This window comes from Coturnix japonica, chromosome 1 (genome assembly GCF_054131305.1).
Source record: "Coturnix japonica strain WE chromosome 1, WE-NBRP24, whole genome shotgun sequence".
Classification (NCBI taxonomy): Eukaryota; Metazoa; Chordata; class Aves; order Galliformes; family Phasianidae; genus Coturnix; species Coturnix japonica.
The window spans coordinates 12,660,581-12,678,831 of NC_140663.1; the positions used below are offsets into that span (position 1 = coordinate 12,660,581).

General features: G+C 38.9%; 1 protein-coding gene across 1 annotated transcript in view; it reads left to right on the top strand.

The window, feature by feature from the left end:
• The window catches only part of PRKAR2B (protein kinase cAMP-dependent type II regulatory subunit beta), a 68,680-nt gene that overhangs the window by 7,115 nt on the left and 43,314 nt on the right, over positions 1 to 18,251 (top strand). The window contains exon 2 of the mRNA XM_015850725.3: positions 18,202 to 18,237. Within this exon, the coding sequence (XP_015706211.2) occupies positions 18,202 to 18,237 (36 nt within the window). The remainder of the gene's footprint in view (positions 1 to 18,201; positions 18,238 to 18,251) is intronic.

Consider the following 18,251-nt stretch of genomic DNA (forward strand, 5'->3'; position numbering starts at 1 on the left):
CCTACCATAAGTGTGGGCCATGGTATTAATAGTGGTCTTATGATTTTGCAGTAATTCTAAGGGAAATATATACTTATTTTCTTTGATATTCATTGATGGAGTGGTTGACTCCAGATAGGTTTGCGGAGAGATTTTATACTGACAGCCCCTTCCCTTTCAGGGATCTCTCTCACTGAACCTTTTTACGTGCTGGATAGGAATGATAGCCTGTTTACTTCATGGAACTGAACACCAAGTTCTTGCTGTCAATTTTGATCCTGGCCAGTAATTACAGACTTCATTTTTTTTCTTTCTAGAATACATTTTTGTCGTATGGGTCAGTGTTCAGTCATGGTGCTGAATGAAATTTTTAGCTACATTAGGTTTGCCCTTAACCATTATTTTGTCCCCCCCCTTTTTTTTTTACTTTTCTTATCGACCAGTGTTATTATGTTTTTCTTCTCGAAGAAAGGCTTCATGCTTGTCAATTCTGCTTTTTACTTTAAAATTCTAAAGCTCTGTTCCAAGCTTTTGTGCATCTCGTGATAAAAGTAAAAGAAGTATTCACATAGAATTCCTGTTCGCAGTTGCTAGGGAGTGTAGTATATGAATCCAGGTATAAACTGATCTAGCAGGTAAGCTAGATGTACAGTTTCAAGGCCATGCCAAAAATATGATGTTAATCAAATGTCCAGTGTCTGTCAGATGCTTAGTTTGGCATTTTAGATGGTACCATGCCACACAAAGAAGTGGGAGGTCTGAAATGAACGCAGATGTAGCCCGGCAAAGGTGCCTGAAATGGGTGGGAGGTAAACTGCAGGTTGTAGGCACAGCTCTACAGGGTGCACTGAATAGCAGCCACGTGACAGCTTCCATCCTGGTGTTATGAAGCAGCCTGTTAGCATTGCTGCTGGAAAAGTGATTAACAGGCCACAAGTAAAATGAGGAAACAGTAATGAGTGAAACAATGCAAGAATCTAGATTTAAATTTAGTCAGCCTTGCCTGATTGTACTGTAACTCAAGTCGATGGAAGATGGAGTGGTACAAAACAAGTCCTAACAGCATAAAGTGTTTTTTGCTTTTGTGTTTGCCTCTTAAATAGCTCTGCTTAATGATATGAATATTTAAAAAAAAAAAAAAAGAAAAAAGTAATCAGAGCAAGAATTTGAAGCTGAGAGCTTGAGGACATAAAAGCTAACAAGAATAGCTTTCTTAGACATACTGTTCCAGTTATTTGACTAAAATGTTTGTTGCAAAGCTGAGCTAAAAGGGTCAATTGGTTAATGTGAGAAGATTTATTTAATGGAGAGACAAGAAAATTGTGGTACAATATAGATTCTGAAAGGAAAACAGGTAACATGACCTTCCTGCTCAGAGTTATTCCAGAGACCATCCTGCTTTTATAAAGATCTTCTTAACTGCGTTGACCCTTTCTGAATCCCTGTGATGTGGCTGTAAAATGTGGTCTTATAAATACTAGTAGTCTCTTTGTAGTGTAATTTTTTAGCATGACATGTCTGCTGTAATACATACCAGACAGGAAGAAACGAAGCCTTGCCCAGTGCTGGAAATAAAACATTCCTTGCGAAGCCTTAGTATAGACTATAAATAAAAGATGTACAGAATCTTTGCTATCAGGATGGATATAAGCAGGAAGTCAGACCTGTTAATTTGAGAGCACAGACTGCAAGGTTTAGCACTTTTTCCCATTCTGATTTTACCGATGGGTTTGTAGTGGTAGTGTGAAATGTACAGTCAAGTACAGTGCATTATAGAGTTTGAAACTGTTGCAGTGTATGGGTTCAATTCATCTGGAGTGGTGGTGAGCGTATTGTGACCTTTTTTCTGTGGTTCCACACATCAGTACATGTTGTCACTGCAACGATCTTGTCCTCCTGATTTGTTTCCCATTACTTTCACTGCTGTCTCTGTTCCTTTTCAGATCCACTCTGCCACAACAGTTTTTCACTGATGAGTAAGGAACACCATGGTTATGGCAGTAATCACCTTTGGTGAAAAGTGCTGACGAATGTAACTTGAAATACAGATTGATCAAGAAATTTGTTTTTGAGATTTTTGACATTAATTGGCATGAATGTCTGCAATCTGGTTGTTACAACATCAAACCCCTATTTCTGGATTAACAGAGGTGAAGAAATATAATGACAAATCTTTGTCTAATTCAGAGAGAATTATCCAGAGATTTCTTGTTCTCTTCCAAAGCGCTGTGATCACACTTATAGTCATAAAAAATACAAAGTTTACTACTGATATATCTATTATATGAACATATTTCTGTTGTTCTAATAAAATGGTTTCTTGGTCATGAATAGTTTTTTTTAAAAAAGTAGATTCTCAGTAATGGACCATTATTTTAAAAAATAATAGAGGGGCTGTGGGTTTGTTGTTGTTGTTTTTCCTGTTCCTGGTTTCTGTTGAAGTCGAGGGATTAGGATCTAGATACCTTTACAGATCTGCTTCTTCATGTGTCTCTATTTAGGGCTAGAGATCATTTTTACTTTGGTTCTGGATTTTTTTTTTCTTCTTTCCCCACCCCCCTTCTGTCTTTTTAATGCACACCACTTATTGTTTACAGCCATTTCATTCAATACCTTTGAACTCTGAGTTGCATTTGGGCATCTTTCCCTGAAAGCCATTGTTAAGCTCATAATCTATTTGTCTCTATTGATTTTTAGTAAGTATTCAAAACATCAGAAATACTCATCTGGCCTTTGCCACTATGTTATTTAAGCATTTGTGAGGTAATCTAAATATAGACTTGTATCTTTTTACCTTCCTGTTGCTTCAATCTACGAAAAATATTGAATGGTTAATGTATGGATTAAAAAATTGTACTGAAAGAAGATAGATGGCTTTTCTTCTATACTACAAACTTTAATTCTCAGGGAAATTTATCTTCGGTGTTTATCTACTTGTCTCCCTTCCTAATCTGTCAATTTAGTTCTTCTACTGGAATGAGCTACTGCTGGCAGCTAAGGTGGGAGTAGACAGATTCATTTCCATTATCCATCTTACAAAGAGAAGTAATTTGTTCTTCTGTTTTTGCTTTCTTATAAGACAAAATGGAGCTGCTGTTTTAAGTGGGTGCTATTCTGTTGTCTGTTTGGAATATATTGGCATATGAATGTGGTCTATCTGTGATTATTTCAGGTTACTGTTTCAAAAAGTTAAGAACTGAAAGAAAACAATTCCATGTTTTCTCTGGTTCCATTGTTCAAATCATTGCTTTTTGCCCAAAGTGCAATCTTTGGGGTGTACACAGAGACTGGGAAGTCTCAGAGCCTTTGGAAATCTCAGTAAATAAACAGTTTGAGCTTCTGAGAGAAAGGAATATTTTCCATGCAAGCGTGGACTGGTTTGTCCTCTTCTGTGACTGTTCTTGAGTAGTTTTTGGACTGTGTCACAGCCTCTAGAGGGAAGTGGACTACTGATAGAAAGATTTACATTCATGCTAATGCCAAAATTGGATGTCATTGATCTATTTCCACCATAGATTTTTTTTTTTTTTTTTTTCCTGATAAGGTTATGAGAAGCATAAGAATAAAACATTGGGCTGCAACCTACTTTATCTGTCTAAGCCATCTTTTTTTTTCTATGCTAAAGGGACCTTCTGGTGCGCTAAATGGATTGAGAGAGAAAAAGAAGCAAACTCTAGTAAGAAATAGTAAAATACAGTAATACTCCTGTTTTTCACCTTTTCTTGCAGTTAGAGTATATCAAGTATTGTTTTCCTTTAGCTTTTTGCAATATGGAAAATAAGATTGCTTGACCTGCTTTTTAAACTGAAACTGAGTTAGTGGCCAACATCAGTTCTTCTTGTTTTGAAATAAAGGCGTTTTTGCAGTTTTCCTTGACAGTAATGGAAGATAAATGACAGAAATGTTTGTGATCACATTTCTGAGTCTGAAGGAAGCGGGGTGAGACTGGCTGTTCTGATGCTTGCTGTCCTTATAGATGTGTCACTAGATAATGGAGGACAATCTAGGAGTAAGTTCAGCTAAGGTCATTGTACAGGCCTTTTCTAAGTGGCGAGTCACAATATCTTGTATGCAGCTCATTGTGCTTGGTGTGCCTCATTGGGTGCTTACTGGAACATACTTTTTATGTTAGAAAAAGGTTTTTACTTCTGATTCTGGAAGAGCTGTACCACCTTAGAGTATGAATCCCTGACCAAATCAAAACAATGCATACAAATGAATTACAGGGAGAAATGTCTTTCAGTCCTATGGGTTAAGGAGTTTGATGGAGCTTCTCCCTAATGCAGTGGGCTATTCACTCTCCCTTCAGCTGGAGGGTGACAGCACCAGGGCTCTTTTTGGGGAGGCCTTGTGTTCCAGAACCCTTGGGTGGAGACCTGGAGCTGTCCACCCGGCGGGTGCTGGAGGCCATGAGCACCTAGCCCAGCTGCTAGAGTGGTCTACAGAACACTAACCATACAAACTGGCACATAACTATTGTTTCCTTAAATCATCATGTAAAGATCACGCTAGTGTATTACATCCATGTGTACATATACCTGCAACATTTGGGGTTATTTAGGAAACACTCAACTAGAGGTAACTTACAGTGTGCAGTTCAGGACAGCACCTTCGTACCTGGCTCAGAGCCTTCCCGTGCTACTGCTCAGAGATGTCTGGTCCTGATTAGCTGGCTGACATGCTAAATAAGGCTTGTGGTCTTTCTTTCAGGATGTGTAGCAATTTTTTAAACTGAAAATTTGTCTCTGAACAAAATTTTTTAAAATTTTGGTAGCAATTGTTAGCATTCACAAATTGGCAGAATGTTCTTTTCTTTGGGACTTTCCTTGGTGTTAAATCTAATTGAAATTGTCCAGCTAGTTTGGAAGATAACAAGAATGAGCAAATGGATAGCATCATAGTATAAACTTTTCCGTGAACCAAGGCTGAAGAAATCAAGCAGGAAGCAGTTTCCTTGAAATTGGGTAGTTTTTACTGACGCTGATTAATAACAGCAGTTTCTGCAGTAGCCCTTATTAATTGTTTTATTGTAACAATTGGTCTGTCATTTGCAAAATGAAATGAAATTTTCTTGTTTCTAGTGTTTAAATGGTTTGTGCTGAAACTAATTAAAATGGGCATGTCTGCTTTTGTAGAAGGGAAATCTTTCTTCCTAAGTAGACTAAAAGCTTGATTGCTATTATACTTATAGCTCCTAGATGTTACTGTAACCTTTGCTCAGAGAAGAAAATGAGTCTGGTTATTGCTGAACAAAAGTATTTCTTTGTGATTTTGTTTTGTTTGAATTTGGAAAAGATACAAAGGTCAGAATGTAAACACAAGCACTGTTTTGAAAATGTAAATGCAGAGCCAAGAAGATTTACGCATTCATGCCGGAAACTCTACTTTGTATTTATTTCTGGCTAGGAACTGACATTGTTTAACTCGTGTTCTGCGTTCCAGGACAAATAGTTTATAGTGCTGTAAAATTATTTTTTTTTATTTTTTTATCTTTTTTTCTAAGATGAAAGAATGAATTTAGTCCGTCCTACGGTTTTGGGGTTTTTAAATTTCATTTTTAACAATCTTTAAAACAAACCTCCTCCTTTTACTTACACAAGCTGTATATCATGGATTCCATAGTAGCGTGTTTCATGAAGGAAGTTTCTCTGAGTGCAGTTTACATTTGACACTCATTTCTCTGTTTATCTATTGGGGAATTAAATGCATAGAGTGGATTGTACTTTAAGAAGTGGAAGGTAAGCTGAAGTATTCTAGTTTGTAATTGAAAGCTCATATAAATTCCAGGTAGGATGAAGGCTGAAACTCAGTGATGCAGATAAAGCTGTCCCTTTTTCTTTATGAATGTATTGAAAGAAAGCATGTTTAATCATGATTCTCAGCCTGAAAAAAAAAAAATGTACTGGTAATCAATTGTTTCAGATTTTTATGATATATATGCCATTTCTAGTGGTCAGCTCATCTATTTTTATGGAAATTGTGTGATTTCCAAATGACCTTTTGCTTTAGTATCAAAAATGAGAATTTGGCTCTGGAACTGTGGAATAGATGTATTAATCAGAATTATGGGCCTGACTTTAAATTTAGATAGCTTTTGTCTGTAATACTTTAACAAATTTTTAAGGTTTTAACACAGAGACATGTTCAGGGCCTGTGAAACCATATACTGTATAAAATGTGTTTATGTTGATTTTTACAGAGCAACTTGATGAAGCTCCTAGGCTGAGACAAGTTTGTTATATTCTCATTTTAAAATGCATTTATATGATGCAGTATAGTAATTGAGGGTAACATTTCCCATATTTCACCAATCATCAGGGATAATTTGAAAGTACCTAACAATTTAATGAAGCCTGCTCCAGAAGCAATGCCTTCTTTTTATGATGTTTGCCTCTAACATCAGAAGTAGATGTTGGTGAGGTGACAGTAGAGGCTGAACCTTCCTGCCAGTACTCCATTATATTTTGTTGCTGTGTGACAGAGGGCAGAAGAAGGGCAGTCTGGCAGAATGATGTCTGACATGGGAGCGTATATGAAGTAAAGGCGTGGAACTGCTACATTTTTCATAGAAATAAACAGGAGACACTGATTTCACAGTGACTGTGTATTTAATTACTCTGTGGGTCCAGGTGAAATCCACAAGACAAATGAATTTGTTCTGAAAGGTAAGGTTTGGTCTCTTCTATTCTCATCCCTAGATAACTATCCTATGAAGAAGAACAATCCAGCAGTTAAAAATAGGGCTGTGAGAGAGGAGATAAATTGTGTTAAATCTGTGTAACAGACTGAGCTGAAAACTTGAAACCAGCTTGCAGTTTTCCAGATTTTATCATAGGAAAGTGGCAGTGAGGGCACTAGAAGCCATGCTATTGTTGTCTACTGGAGAGAGTATTCCCAAATTAACAGAACTCTTGCCGGGCCAGCAGCTGTCCCAGAAGGGATGTATCATTTGTGCTGCTGTGGGATTGGGAAGTGCTGGAGATGGCCTCAGGCAGCTACACTCCAGCAGCCTGTTCTCAGCTGGAGCAGACAAACTTGTGGTTGCTTGCCCAATTTTCTATATAAGGTACAATTTCTGGTTATTTCTGCTGTAAAACCATTACAGAATAATACATTAAACAGTATGTTCTTCTGGTTGGTCTTAATACTAATGACACTTACAGAACTTTAAGATATTTAGACATTTAATATAGAAAGGGTGAATAAATTTGTCTTGTTTCTGGTTGGTTTTGGTTGTTTAGTTTTTTTCTTAAGTTGTCCTTGTTTGTTTGTTTTTAATAATTCCATATTACTTTTTGTTTTATTTCTTCCTTCTGAAATAAATTAAAAAAGAACAAATAGCAGTAGTATTCCTCATAGTCAAGATGTGTGAGGCCCCATCTGGAGCACTGAATCCAAGCCTGGGGCCTGCAATACAGGAAAGATGTGGAGCTGTTGGAGGGGGTTCAGAGGAGGACTGTAAAGATGATCTGGGGGCTGGAGTACCTCTGTTGTGAAAGCAGGCTGAAGGAACTGGGTTTGTTCAGCCTGGAAAAGAGAAGGCTGTGGGGAGACCTCATTGCGGCCTTCCAGTATTTAAAGGGAGTTTGTAAACATGAGGGAAATCAACTTTCTACATGAGTGGATAGTGAGAGGATAAGGCAGAACGGTGTTAAACTAAGGGAAGGGAGATTTAGATTTGATTTCGGGGGGAAGTTTTTTTGTTGAGGATGTGGTGAGATACCCTGAGGCTGCCCTGAGAGTCTGTGGATGCCCCATCCATCCCTGGAAGTGTCTAAGACCAGGCTGGATGGGGCCCTGGGCAATCTGATCTAGTACTTGATGTAGTGGTTAGGGGGAACTTGGTAATCCTTGTGGTCTCTTGCAACCCAAGCCATTCTATGATATTCACTTCTAACAACCTAACATGGGTACTGACAATATAGAAGAAGCATTACTTTTAACTTAAAATTATGGAGATGAGCTTCCTTTAATCTCAGAAACTTCATGAAGCCGTCCACACTTTAAAAAAAGCTGAGAAAACAAGGAAGAAATATTAGACAGTTAAAAATATTTTATTTCTTTATTTTTTCTCTTCATCTTCATGGTAGTACACATTGTTTCAGTAATCTGAAACAGCAGCCCTGGCCTTTCTTCTTTGTGGATACTGGAGTACTCAGATCTAGTGACTCTGACTAGGTCAGAGTCAGGCTTTTTACCTGCTTTTTGGCATACTTGCATGCACATTGGCTTAGATTCAATAGAAGAGCTGTCAGTGCTTGCTGACAGAACAAGAAGCACTTCACCCAAGTGAAGACTTTGTGTCATGTCCCCAAAGCAATCTTTTTTCTCTTTAATGACTCATGTTAGAGCAGAGCTCCAGATAGCCAGTTGCACCTCTTGCTTTCCTTGTTTTTGCATGTTTCCCTGTTTACTACCTGATTCTTAGCCCAAGTGGGTAGCTGTAAGTAGACAATGTGAACAAGCGTATCTTGACTTTTTGGATGGGTCTGGAGGGGTGGAATCTTTGGGTCATTGCCACATACATTTCATTTCAATTGGTTGTAGTAGTTTTTCGGGCAGTGATGTCATTATCAATTGGAATTTTGCTACACAAACTGGGAGCACAGTAGGTTATTTCTTGAACCACTATGCCATGTGTTATTTCCTTGCCCGATGACTAATCTGCCTGTGGCTGGCTGCAAAGCACTGTTATCAGGAGTCATGGAAAGTTGGCCCTACACAGGAATCTCACAGATAGTTACAGAAGGCAGTTGAGGCAATGTTCTCAAGCTTTGCTAGCCAGGAACAGAACAAAATGGGAGCGGAAGTTGTTGTGTTGCTAAAGTTTGCTTACAGCAGCTGTATCTTTTCAAACATTGCCTGAACTACTGAGCAAAATGGAATAGAACTGAAAAATTCTTACTGGCCATTACTAGGGATGTCTGGATGTTATCCTGAAGTAATGTATCCATAAGGAATAGTGGGATGTAAAGTTTTAAGTTGTCTCATAGAATGCTTTTGCTGGTACCGCAGTGTCAAAATGGCCGTAGATAGATACTTGTACTTTAAACAGCTCCCTGCTTGTAGGCATTGCTCAGCTGCTACCACTAATCCCTGTTTCACATAAACACAACAGAAAGTGCTGAGGTAAACTGGTATCTGGAGCTTCCTTCCACACACCTCACCTCTCTTGCTCAAGTCTGTTGATTTGGGACAGAAGAGATGTAAACTATTTACATGTCCATGTACTCTGTTTGAACTGCAGGATCTCTTTGACCTCTCTGTACTCTAGAGAAATGAGTTACATGGTTTTGAAGTCTCCATCCTCAAGGCACAGGTATTGACTTGAGAGTAAGAGACAGCTTGAGAATAGGGAGGTTTATAAAGAGCTTCTGGTGACAGAGTTTGGTATCAATATGCCTAAATTTTACCTTCAGGACACAAAATCTCCATGCCAAGTTAGGCAACCGAGCTCTTTACACATTCTCTTTGTGTTCTGTGTGTTCTGGGCTATAACGCTGGTGTGTTTTGGGGATCTTTTGAATTGTTCCTATTTGCAGGCCTTGGAAAAAGAACCTTAAAAAAAAGGTATTACAACGTATTTAAGCATCAGGATGGTGGTGATCACGGTGATGGGAACCTTTTCCCTAGACTGATGTTTGCATGTTGTCCTGAATGTCTGCACTCGCTTCCTCTTGCAAACATTTCATAGGTGCATGAGGTTTGTGTGGAGATGAGTGCAGTGAAGGGTGGTTGTGCTTCACCATAATCCCTTACTGCTCCTTGCAGAAATCTAGTTTTGCACATATATGAACAACTATTTTTTATCTAGATACTGAGAGAGCTACAGGAATGTGTGTGTATAAATATGTCTACTGAAACAGGGCCATTTTCTCATTAAAATATTCAGGTTATTCAGACAAATAACACTTACAGTTTAGGCCTTTTTTTCTTCTTTCTTTCTCCTTAATAGCATCGTGGGGTCACTGAATGGTTTGGGTTGGAAGGGACCTTAAAGCCCCACAGCCTCAACCTCTGCCATGGGCTGGCTGCCACATCCCAGCTCAGGCTGTCCAGGGCCCCATCCAACCCAACACTGAGCACCTTCAGTAATGAGGTATCTGCAGCCTGTTCCAGCAGCTCACCATCCTTTGAATTAAGAATTTCCTCCTAATATCTAAACCAAATCTCCTCTTCTTTTTTTTTTAGTGCCTTTCCCTCTTGTTCTCACACTATCAAACAGTGTACAAAGTTGGTCTCTCTTGTGTCTATAAGCTTTCTTTAAGTACCGGGAAGTTACAGTAAGGCCTTTTTTTCTCCAGGCTGAACAAACTCGGCTCTTTCAGCCTTTCTCCATAAGAGAGGTGCTCCAGCCTTCTGAGCATCTTCATGGCTGCCTCTCAACACCACTGGCTTGTGTCAAGCCTTTCCATCCACCTCTTTTAATGTGCTGAGGAACAAAAAAAGGTGCTTTGCCTCATCATCTGAAAACTAACAAAGCTGTATGTTTTAGTTAAACCAGTTGTGAATGAATGAATATCATGAATGCAAGAGAAACTGCCTTTAAGTATGTTTATGTTGTTAAACATGAAGTTTAAAATCTTAGATTTCACCAGTAAATGGAAAAGCAGATGATGCAGGTTGTGGATTATACATATTGGTATGTTATTTTTTATCACTTTACTTTGTAGTGGAGATTTCTACCACACAGTCTGACTCTGTATGAAATCTTAACTTCAGAAAATTTTAATTGTGTTTGCCCATGTAGTATTTGTTGTAATAATCTAGTGGCAACATGGCAAAAACATGATTAATGGTGGAGAAAACCAGAGTCTCAAAAGTTTGAGATATTGGATTAAACACAGATGGTGTATGTGTACGGGGACAAATCAGTTACGTTTGCAGTCATTAAACCTTATAAAATAGATAATTATAAACTCACACAAAGATGTACTCCCTCAGGGAAGAATACTGACAGCCACAACATCCCCAACCCACTGCCAGCAAGGTTGCAATTTTGTACCTTTATAATAAATACAACTCACTAGTAATGTCAAGAGATTAAAAATAAAATAAAAATTAAAGGAAAAGAAAAGAAAAAAAAAAAAGAAAAATAAAGGTTCAGACTTTGTGAAATGGAGTTCCCAAAGCACAGTTGTGTAATAGCTAAGGGAAGCTGTCAGATACTTGAGAATTCAGGAGGATAGGTCACTTACGCACAATTTTAGGCTGTTAACTTGTAGCTTGGCAGAAATATTGATCTGAAGACAGGTGTGAGTAATTCATGTCTCGTGAGATGCTGATTTGCTGGCTCTGCAGAGGAGCAGCACCATCCCTCTGTGTTGGGGGCTGCTGTGGAGCTTTGGCAGGTTGACCTGTTTTCCTCCCATTCTGACAGGGAACTCGCATACGTTAGTAAATATGCTTCAGGCAGCAAAATTAGAAAGCAGAAAAGAACATGAAATTGGATCTAAACGCCTACGCTGTAGTGTTAGAAAGCAAATAACCATAATATTCTTAAAATAGCTCATGAAATTTCAAGTAGAAAAAAGCCATTTACAGATGGTAAGAAAATAAAAGCATTACTGACATTATATATCAGATGGGCTTCAGTGGCAGTTGTAAACTCTGCTATGGCTGTAGCAGGTTATTTCTTGAAGGTTAGGATAATTTGCTTAGGTAGGGCAGGGGGATGGCATCACAAGTCATGAGGGGATGGTGGTAATGCCTTCTAGAAAGCAACAATCAGCAGTCGACTCTGGAAGCTTGGTAAATTGCACAAAAGTAGAGGGTGAAAGTAAAAATGGTTTGTTAATGTTCAAGCTAAAGCAGGTCTTGAGTTTAGGCTCTATAGAAAGGCCTAGGTTTTCATAGGCTGGAGCATGTTGTAGGGAGATGGACGTCCCACATACATTTATTCCACTGGTGTTTCTAAGTTTAATTTCATACATTGTTTTTTCTTTCTAAATGCATCATTTTTGATGGGCATAATCTTCATAATAACATCATTAATTTTTGTCAGGTGTACTGAGTAGTTAGGGAGTGATGGCAGCTGGGACTCCAGAGCTTCCTCACAGGTTCAGGTTTTCAGTCTGAGTCTGTGCAATTTCTGGTGCAAATGAACTTGTTGTAGCCTTTGGCATAAATAGGGGCTAGAAATGTTAGCATGGACTATTTTTTATTTTAATTTCATTTCACTGTGTAGATAGATGACTGATTAATTCTATTGAGTTTACTTGTCATTAGCAATAATGATGAGGATGAATTTGTAAGGGAAGACGTGCTTCTGCAGCATGTAGGTCTGTGTAACAGAATTCACATTTCAGATAAGAAGTACTCAGTACAGAGTTTTGTTTTCTTTTCCTTTTTTCCCAAATCTCAGAAGAGATACTTTGGTGGAGAAAGTACCTGTACTCTCCAACCAGTGTTTCGTCCCCATTAGTGAGCTGTGATGGCCTGTTTCACAACATTGGGCCATCGCTCTAATGCATCAGACAGGCATTTCATCTTTTTGTTTTTGGTGTTAGTAATTACATACAGCATCAATAATTCATAGCAGCTGAAATCTCTTAATGGATCAAGTGAGAAAGGTTTCTTTGTCTCTCGCTGGAGGTTTGTGTTTCTGCAGGTTAAATACTTTGCTGCCATGTGATGAGGTGAATGGCTGGCTGTATGTCCATGACAGAACATGAGTTTGTGTTTTGGTCTCAGTTTGATTGAGCAAGTTGTGTATATTACCTGGGAGACATGACATGTATATGGACTGAAGTGTGCAAAGGAGTGCAGCTGTTTTTGCCTATTTATTTACTTACTATAGGTTATGTATTAGTAAGAATAAAAATAGTTGTCTGGATCTTCACCATGTTTTACTTCAAAGGTAATCCTAACCATAGAATCCTGCACAGCCCTTGGAAGTGCATGGTCCTGGGCTTGGAAAGGGGCAATGCTACTGCTCTAATGTTTCATTCTGGAAATAGGAGCTCCAGAACCATATTGCAAGGAGGGTAAGGTAATTTTTGATTCTAGTTTTCAACTTACTCTGACTATAATGCTTCCCCCAGTTTCTTGAAAAGCTGTTCTACAGTGAAATAGAAATAATTTTCCAGACTGAAAAATAGCAAGAGGTTAAATCACCCACAGAACCAAATGTTGCAAAATTCAGTTCTGAGTAACTGCATTTTAGATCTACAGCCTTGTGTCGGGTTGTGTATTACAGAAATGGAGATGTGATCTCTATTCTGGTTTCTAGGTATTTATGTACATGTACTTGTTTTTACAGATGTGTTGATGTCTTCAGGGAGGAGCAATTACATCAGTGCTATGTTGTGGTGCAGGGGGGTTTCAAATTTGTAGATGTTTTGGTGTGAGCTTACAATTCTCCATGTATGCTGAGGTTTGGTTCTGCGAAACTGTGATGGCATTGCTGTTCACTCACCTTTCAGGTTCTTTGGCAAAGGGCTACTTGCACTGTGCACTTGTGTGGCTGGGATTTTCCATTTTGCCTTGACTGAGGGCCCAAATGATGTGCTGGCCTTAACTAGTAAAATAATAGTAATAATAATTATCTGGAGGTATTTATTTGAGGGCAGTAATAGAATATATTGCTGGTGTTTCATTGTTAAAATATTTCTCTTCCTGTTGAGTTGCATTTATTTAGAAAACTGTGCTGAATCTACCTGCTGAGGGCTGCTCATCTTCTGAATACTGCTTGTGTATTCCCTGGACTTAGTCCTGCTCCTCATTGCTGTCACAGTCATCATGGCCCTTCACCAAGAGGAGATGAGAATCATTCTCCCGTGACCCAGCAACTCCCTCCTTTGTCTGAGATGTTTCCCTGTGCTGTCACTGCATTTACTAGGCAGAGTCTGAAGAAAGAAGGGAGGGCAGCTCTTTATAGTTGTTCCAGCTCTAGTGCATTTCTTGCTTATCCATTGGTAAACTACCTGTATTGGATTGACCATGCCCTTATGGCTGTAGATTACCTGTGCAACTGCTCTTCGCACTGATGCTGCTCAAGAACAGCTCTCAGAGCCAACTCCAGAAGCAGTGTGGCTGCCCAAGTGCAGCACTGAGCTTGAGCAAAAAGCTGTGTGGTCCAATAGCTGTGCAAGGTCGATGTGTGTGCCTCTGTCATGTGTTGCAGTACCCAATTTACTGAGGCACCTGGCTTGGTCTGCATGGAGTTTTGGGAAGGCATATCCTCAGTGCAGTGGATGCAGGAGACTCTAACCCTGCTTTCAGTTAGCTTCTGCATTATGTTCATGGGGCAAAAGGATAATTTTATTTATTTATTTTAAGAAGAAAGAAAGAAATGAAACTCACACTTCACATTTCTTAAAGCTCTCAGATTTGGCAGGCCATAGCCCAAAAGGCTGACTGTATTCACAAAACAAGAACACGTCTTATCTCTTGTCAGCCCTTACTACTCAGAGCAGTTTTTGCTTTGAACAGAAGAGCCTGGACTGGCACTTGCTTGGGGCCAACCTGTGCTTGTCTGTCAGCTGGCTTGCAGGTGTCTGTGCTCAAGCATAACCCCTTGTTAAATCGTAGGCAGACACTCCCTGACTTCCTAGGGAGGCTGGGTGTCTGTGTGTGCGGTGTGTTCAGCTGCTTATTCCAGGTGATATTAATGACACAAAAATCTCTGGCAGTTTCAGGAGCAAACTTGGCTTTCAGCACTGAAATTGTGAGTCTGCAAAAAGGGGCACTCAGCACTATTAGGACAAGTTAGCTGTAGGCAGGGTGCCTGGTTAGGGGGTCTCAGCATGGATGTCTTATTCTTGATGCTTTGCAAACAGCCCCAGCAACCCTGTTCCTACATTCCCTACCTGCAAAATTGAAATGCTTTTGTTTTCTGCTTCACAGCGCTGCTGTGATGAGTGCTTAATGCTTTTAAGAGGTAATATGAATGGTGAAATACACAGTGGGGAAAAGGCAGTGATTAGACAGTTATTGAGTGATGGAAATACTTCTATTGCAGACTTCGTGCAAGTTGATGTTTTTGGGTACTTTATATTCTATTTAAGTATATTAAAGCTCTTCAATATATTTTGATCATTTATCAGCTATTTCTGTTTACTCACCTGATTTCTATTGCCAAAATATTTTCAAAGCTGTGCTTTTTGTACAGCCATCTGAATGAGGATTGGCAAACATGGGTTTCAGTTACCAGTAGATAACATCTTAGATGGTGCTGTCCTCTCGTCATATAGCAAAACCAGTCCAGTGTGTCACATGAGGATTGATAACTTACATAATTTCATGTAATATTTTCATCTGGGTGTAGATCTCTGAATTATTATTATTAGTTTTGGCTTTTCTCATTTTCCTCTTTGAAAGTTTGTAATGGATCGTGGTGAAGACAAACTAGAATATGAGCGGTGGTATCTGATGTTGAAGCAATGCCAAGCATTTGAAGAAGACCTCCCATCCTTAGAAATGCATCCCTTGGTTGTGGTGCAGCATTCTCCCTCTTAGTCAGTTTAAAGATCAGATGTCAGTGGATGTGTTCTGGATTTATTCATGTTAGTTTACCCTTTATTGGGAAAAATATCCCTATGTTTTGCAACAATGAGGTGTTGCAATCCATGGGGTGGATGGCCAGCAGCCTTGGTGTGCCCTCACTCAGTCTGTGGAGCCAGCATCCAGCGCTCTGCCTGTGCACACACAGCAACCATCTCTACCACTGTTCTGTCCTTTACTTTCTCAGCCAAGGCTTCTGATGACCTGAAAAGATAACAGAACACTATTTTACATCTGCAACAAAGTGCCTGTTAAGCTCTCCTCTTCTCACCTTGGTTCGTTTATCCTGCCAGCCATTGAAACCACCTGTCTGATTGTACAGCTACTTTGTAGTGAAAACATCAGCTAAATTTCTTCAGGCTGTGAATTTCTGCTACCTTTTTATTAGCTAATATGCCCGTCTTTCTGGGAAGCAAGAGTAGATTGTAATTTGCAGCATAAACAACACGGAGGAGTTAAGCTTGCTAAATAACAACCATGGGGGCTGCACTCAATCCACCCAGTGGCACATTTGGATGACCCTCACAAAATTCTTATCTGAAGAAAAAGGCTGAATGAACACTGAATATTCAGAAGTAGCTGCTTACCACAGTTCTGAGATTCTGGTACCATTCTTTTCTGTTGCTCCTTTCTTCTTCTTTTATTTTTTATTTTTATTTATTTTTATTTTCTCATAAGAGTAAATAAATTCTAAAATTTATTGTGAAAGAAATCTTCAATCTCCTGGTGAATTCAAATGTTTGTGCAGCTGGAAGTAGCTGAAAAATGAATAGTTCTTTTGACATCCTAGTGACTTGTTTAAGACAGGAGGAGTCTCCAGTGGATGTGATTTTTGTGTCAATTTTTGGGAACTGTATTATTTATTGTGTTGGTAAAATGTGCTGAGGTGGCTTTCTAGGGGAGTTATACCTTCCTATCTGTGCATGACGTGCACAGATCAAACAGTCAGTCAGTCAAACCAAAATGCCATCCCTGAGTTCCAGGAAAGCTTTTTAGTAGGAGAACAGCACGATTTTATGTTTTCTTGTTAGAAATACATCAGATCTCAACATATTTTTATATGCGCACATCTGCTGCTGCTGCTGAGCCATATTGGAGGTAGTGGCTCACCAACCTGATGGTGAAGGACCTGACCAGTGTGCTGAAATTAAATTGAACCTAACCCTAGAGACAAAATGAACCTTGCTCCTTTTGCAGTTTGAGGAATCAGATGACTTTGTTGCAAAACAGTAGTTGCATAAAATCCAGTGCCTTCTCATTAATTAATGATGTGTCTAAATATCTTGCTTTTTAAAAAATGATTAAAAAAAAGGCAGAATTAGAAATTGAGATTAAAAATAATCTTACTGTTTCCATACGCATCTTGTATACCATCTTGTTTACGTATATGTTTGTTTGAGGTTTGTGATTGCTCGTCCACAAGAGGTTTCCTTGCTCGTATAGAGCACTTTGAGGCAATGCAGTTGGATTTCCCAGGGCATTTCTTGCCTCTTGGACCTGTCACTGCTATATATGCTTGCAAAACCGTCTGCAGCTGTGGCTCAGAGTTTGTATCTTTGCTCTGGTTTCTTCTGCCCAAAGGGATATAAAGTCAGTTTACATCTCAAGCTGTTACCGTGTCTCTTATTTTTTCTCCCTAATATTATTGTCTTAGACTTTCAAGAAGGACTGCATCGCATCCATGTAAAATTAATAGGGATGAGCTGTGAAAGTTCAATATTATTCATTTTTCAGTTTCTTGTAAACCTTGAGAGTAATTTTTAAGGTTGAATATTAATAAGCGCTGTAAGAGCATACATTTTTAATGTAGCTGTTGCCCACATTTGAAATTAGGTCATTCAGATTTTTTTCTCACTCTTTATTCCAGCACTGTTTATCACATGAAAGTAGAGTTCAAGACCAGTGTTTTATACTAATTATAAGCAGTCTGATGGCTGTATTTGGAAGATAAAATGTATGAACCTTTATCTACTGAATCTCTAGTAGCTCTTGTTGAAGCTGATAAGCCTGCAAATGACATAGAGGCAGAATGCAGACCTGCGTGCTCTGAGATGGATTTTGTGATCTCTCCCAGTTGGAAAAGAGAGAGGAGTCTGATTCCAAATGTTTGCAGCATGTATTTGGAGATGTTCCAAGCTAGCACTATTAGACAATGTTTGTTGTTGTGAAACTGAGTTTTCTGAGGAGCTGAGGAAGGACGTGGCCTGGGGGACAGATTAGAGCTGACGTTGATGTTGTGTTACCTGAAGTTTGTCTTTCAGGTAGAATTGCAAATTAGTTGTTTGGAGTTTTTTTGATGTGTAGGGATATCTTTATTTCTGGATTTCCTATAGGTAAATTCTGCAAAAGTAGTTTCTTCATCTTTTTAATCCATCTTTATTTGCAGGATGCTGATGTCTGCGCTCAATAAAAAATGGAAATAAAGACCTAAAAATTTCTCAGCCAATCATAAATAACAATATGAGCTTCCATGAAGGAACTTTGAAAAAGCTTAAAACAGCCTTGAAAACTGACTGCTTGCTACCCTATCTCTTGAAAAACTGCTTCACAGTTTAAGTGTATATGAAGTAAACATGAATTTCTTTGAAGGCTTATGAATAATTGCTCGTCACTTTTTTTTAGTTGCCACACTTTTACTCAAAGTATAACATTGTTACATGTGAAGTGTGTCAGATTATTACAGAAATAATCTAACTGAAATGTTCTGTTTTCTTTCAGCTCCAGTGATAAATCGATTCACAAGGCGGGCGTCAGGTAAGTTAGTAAAT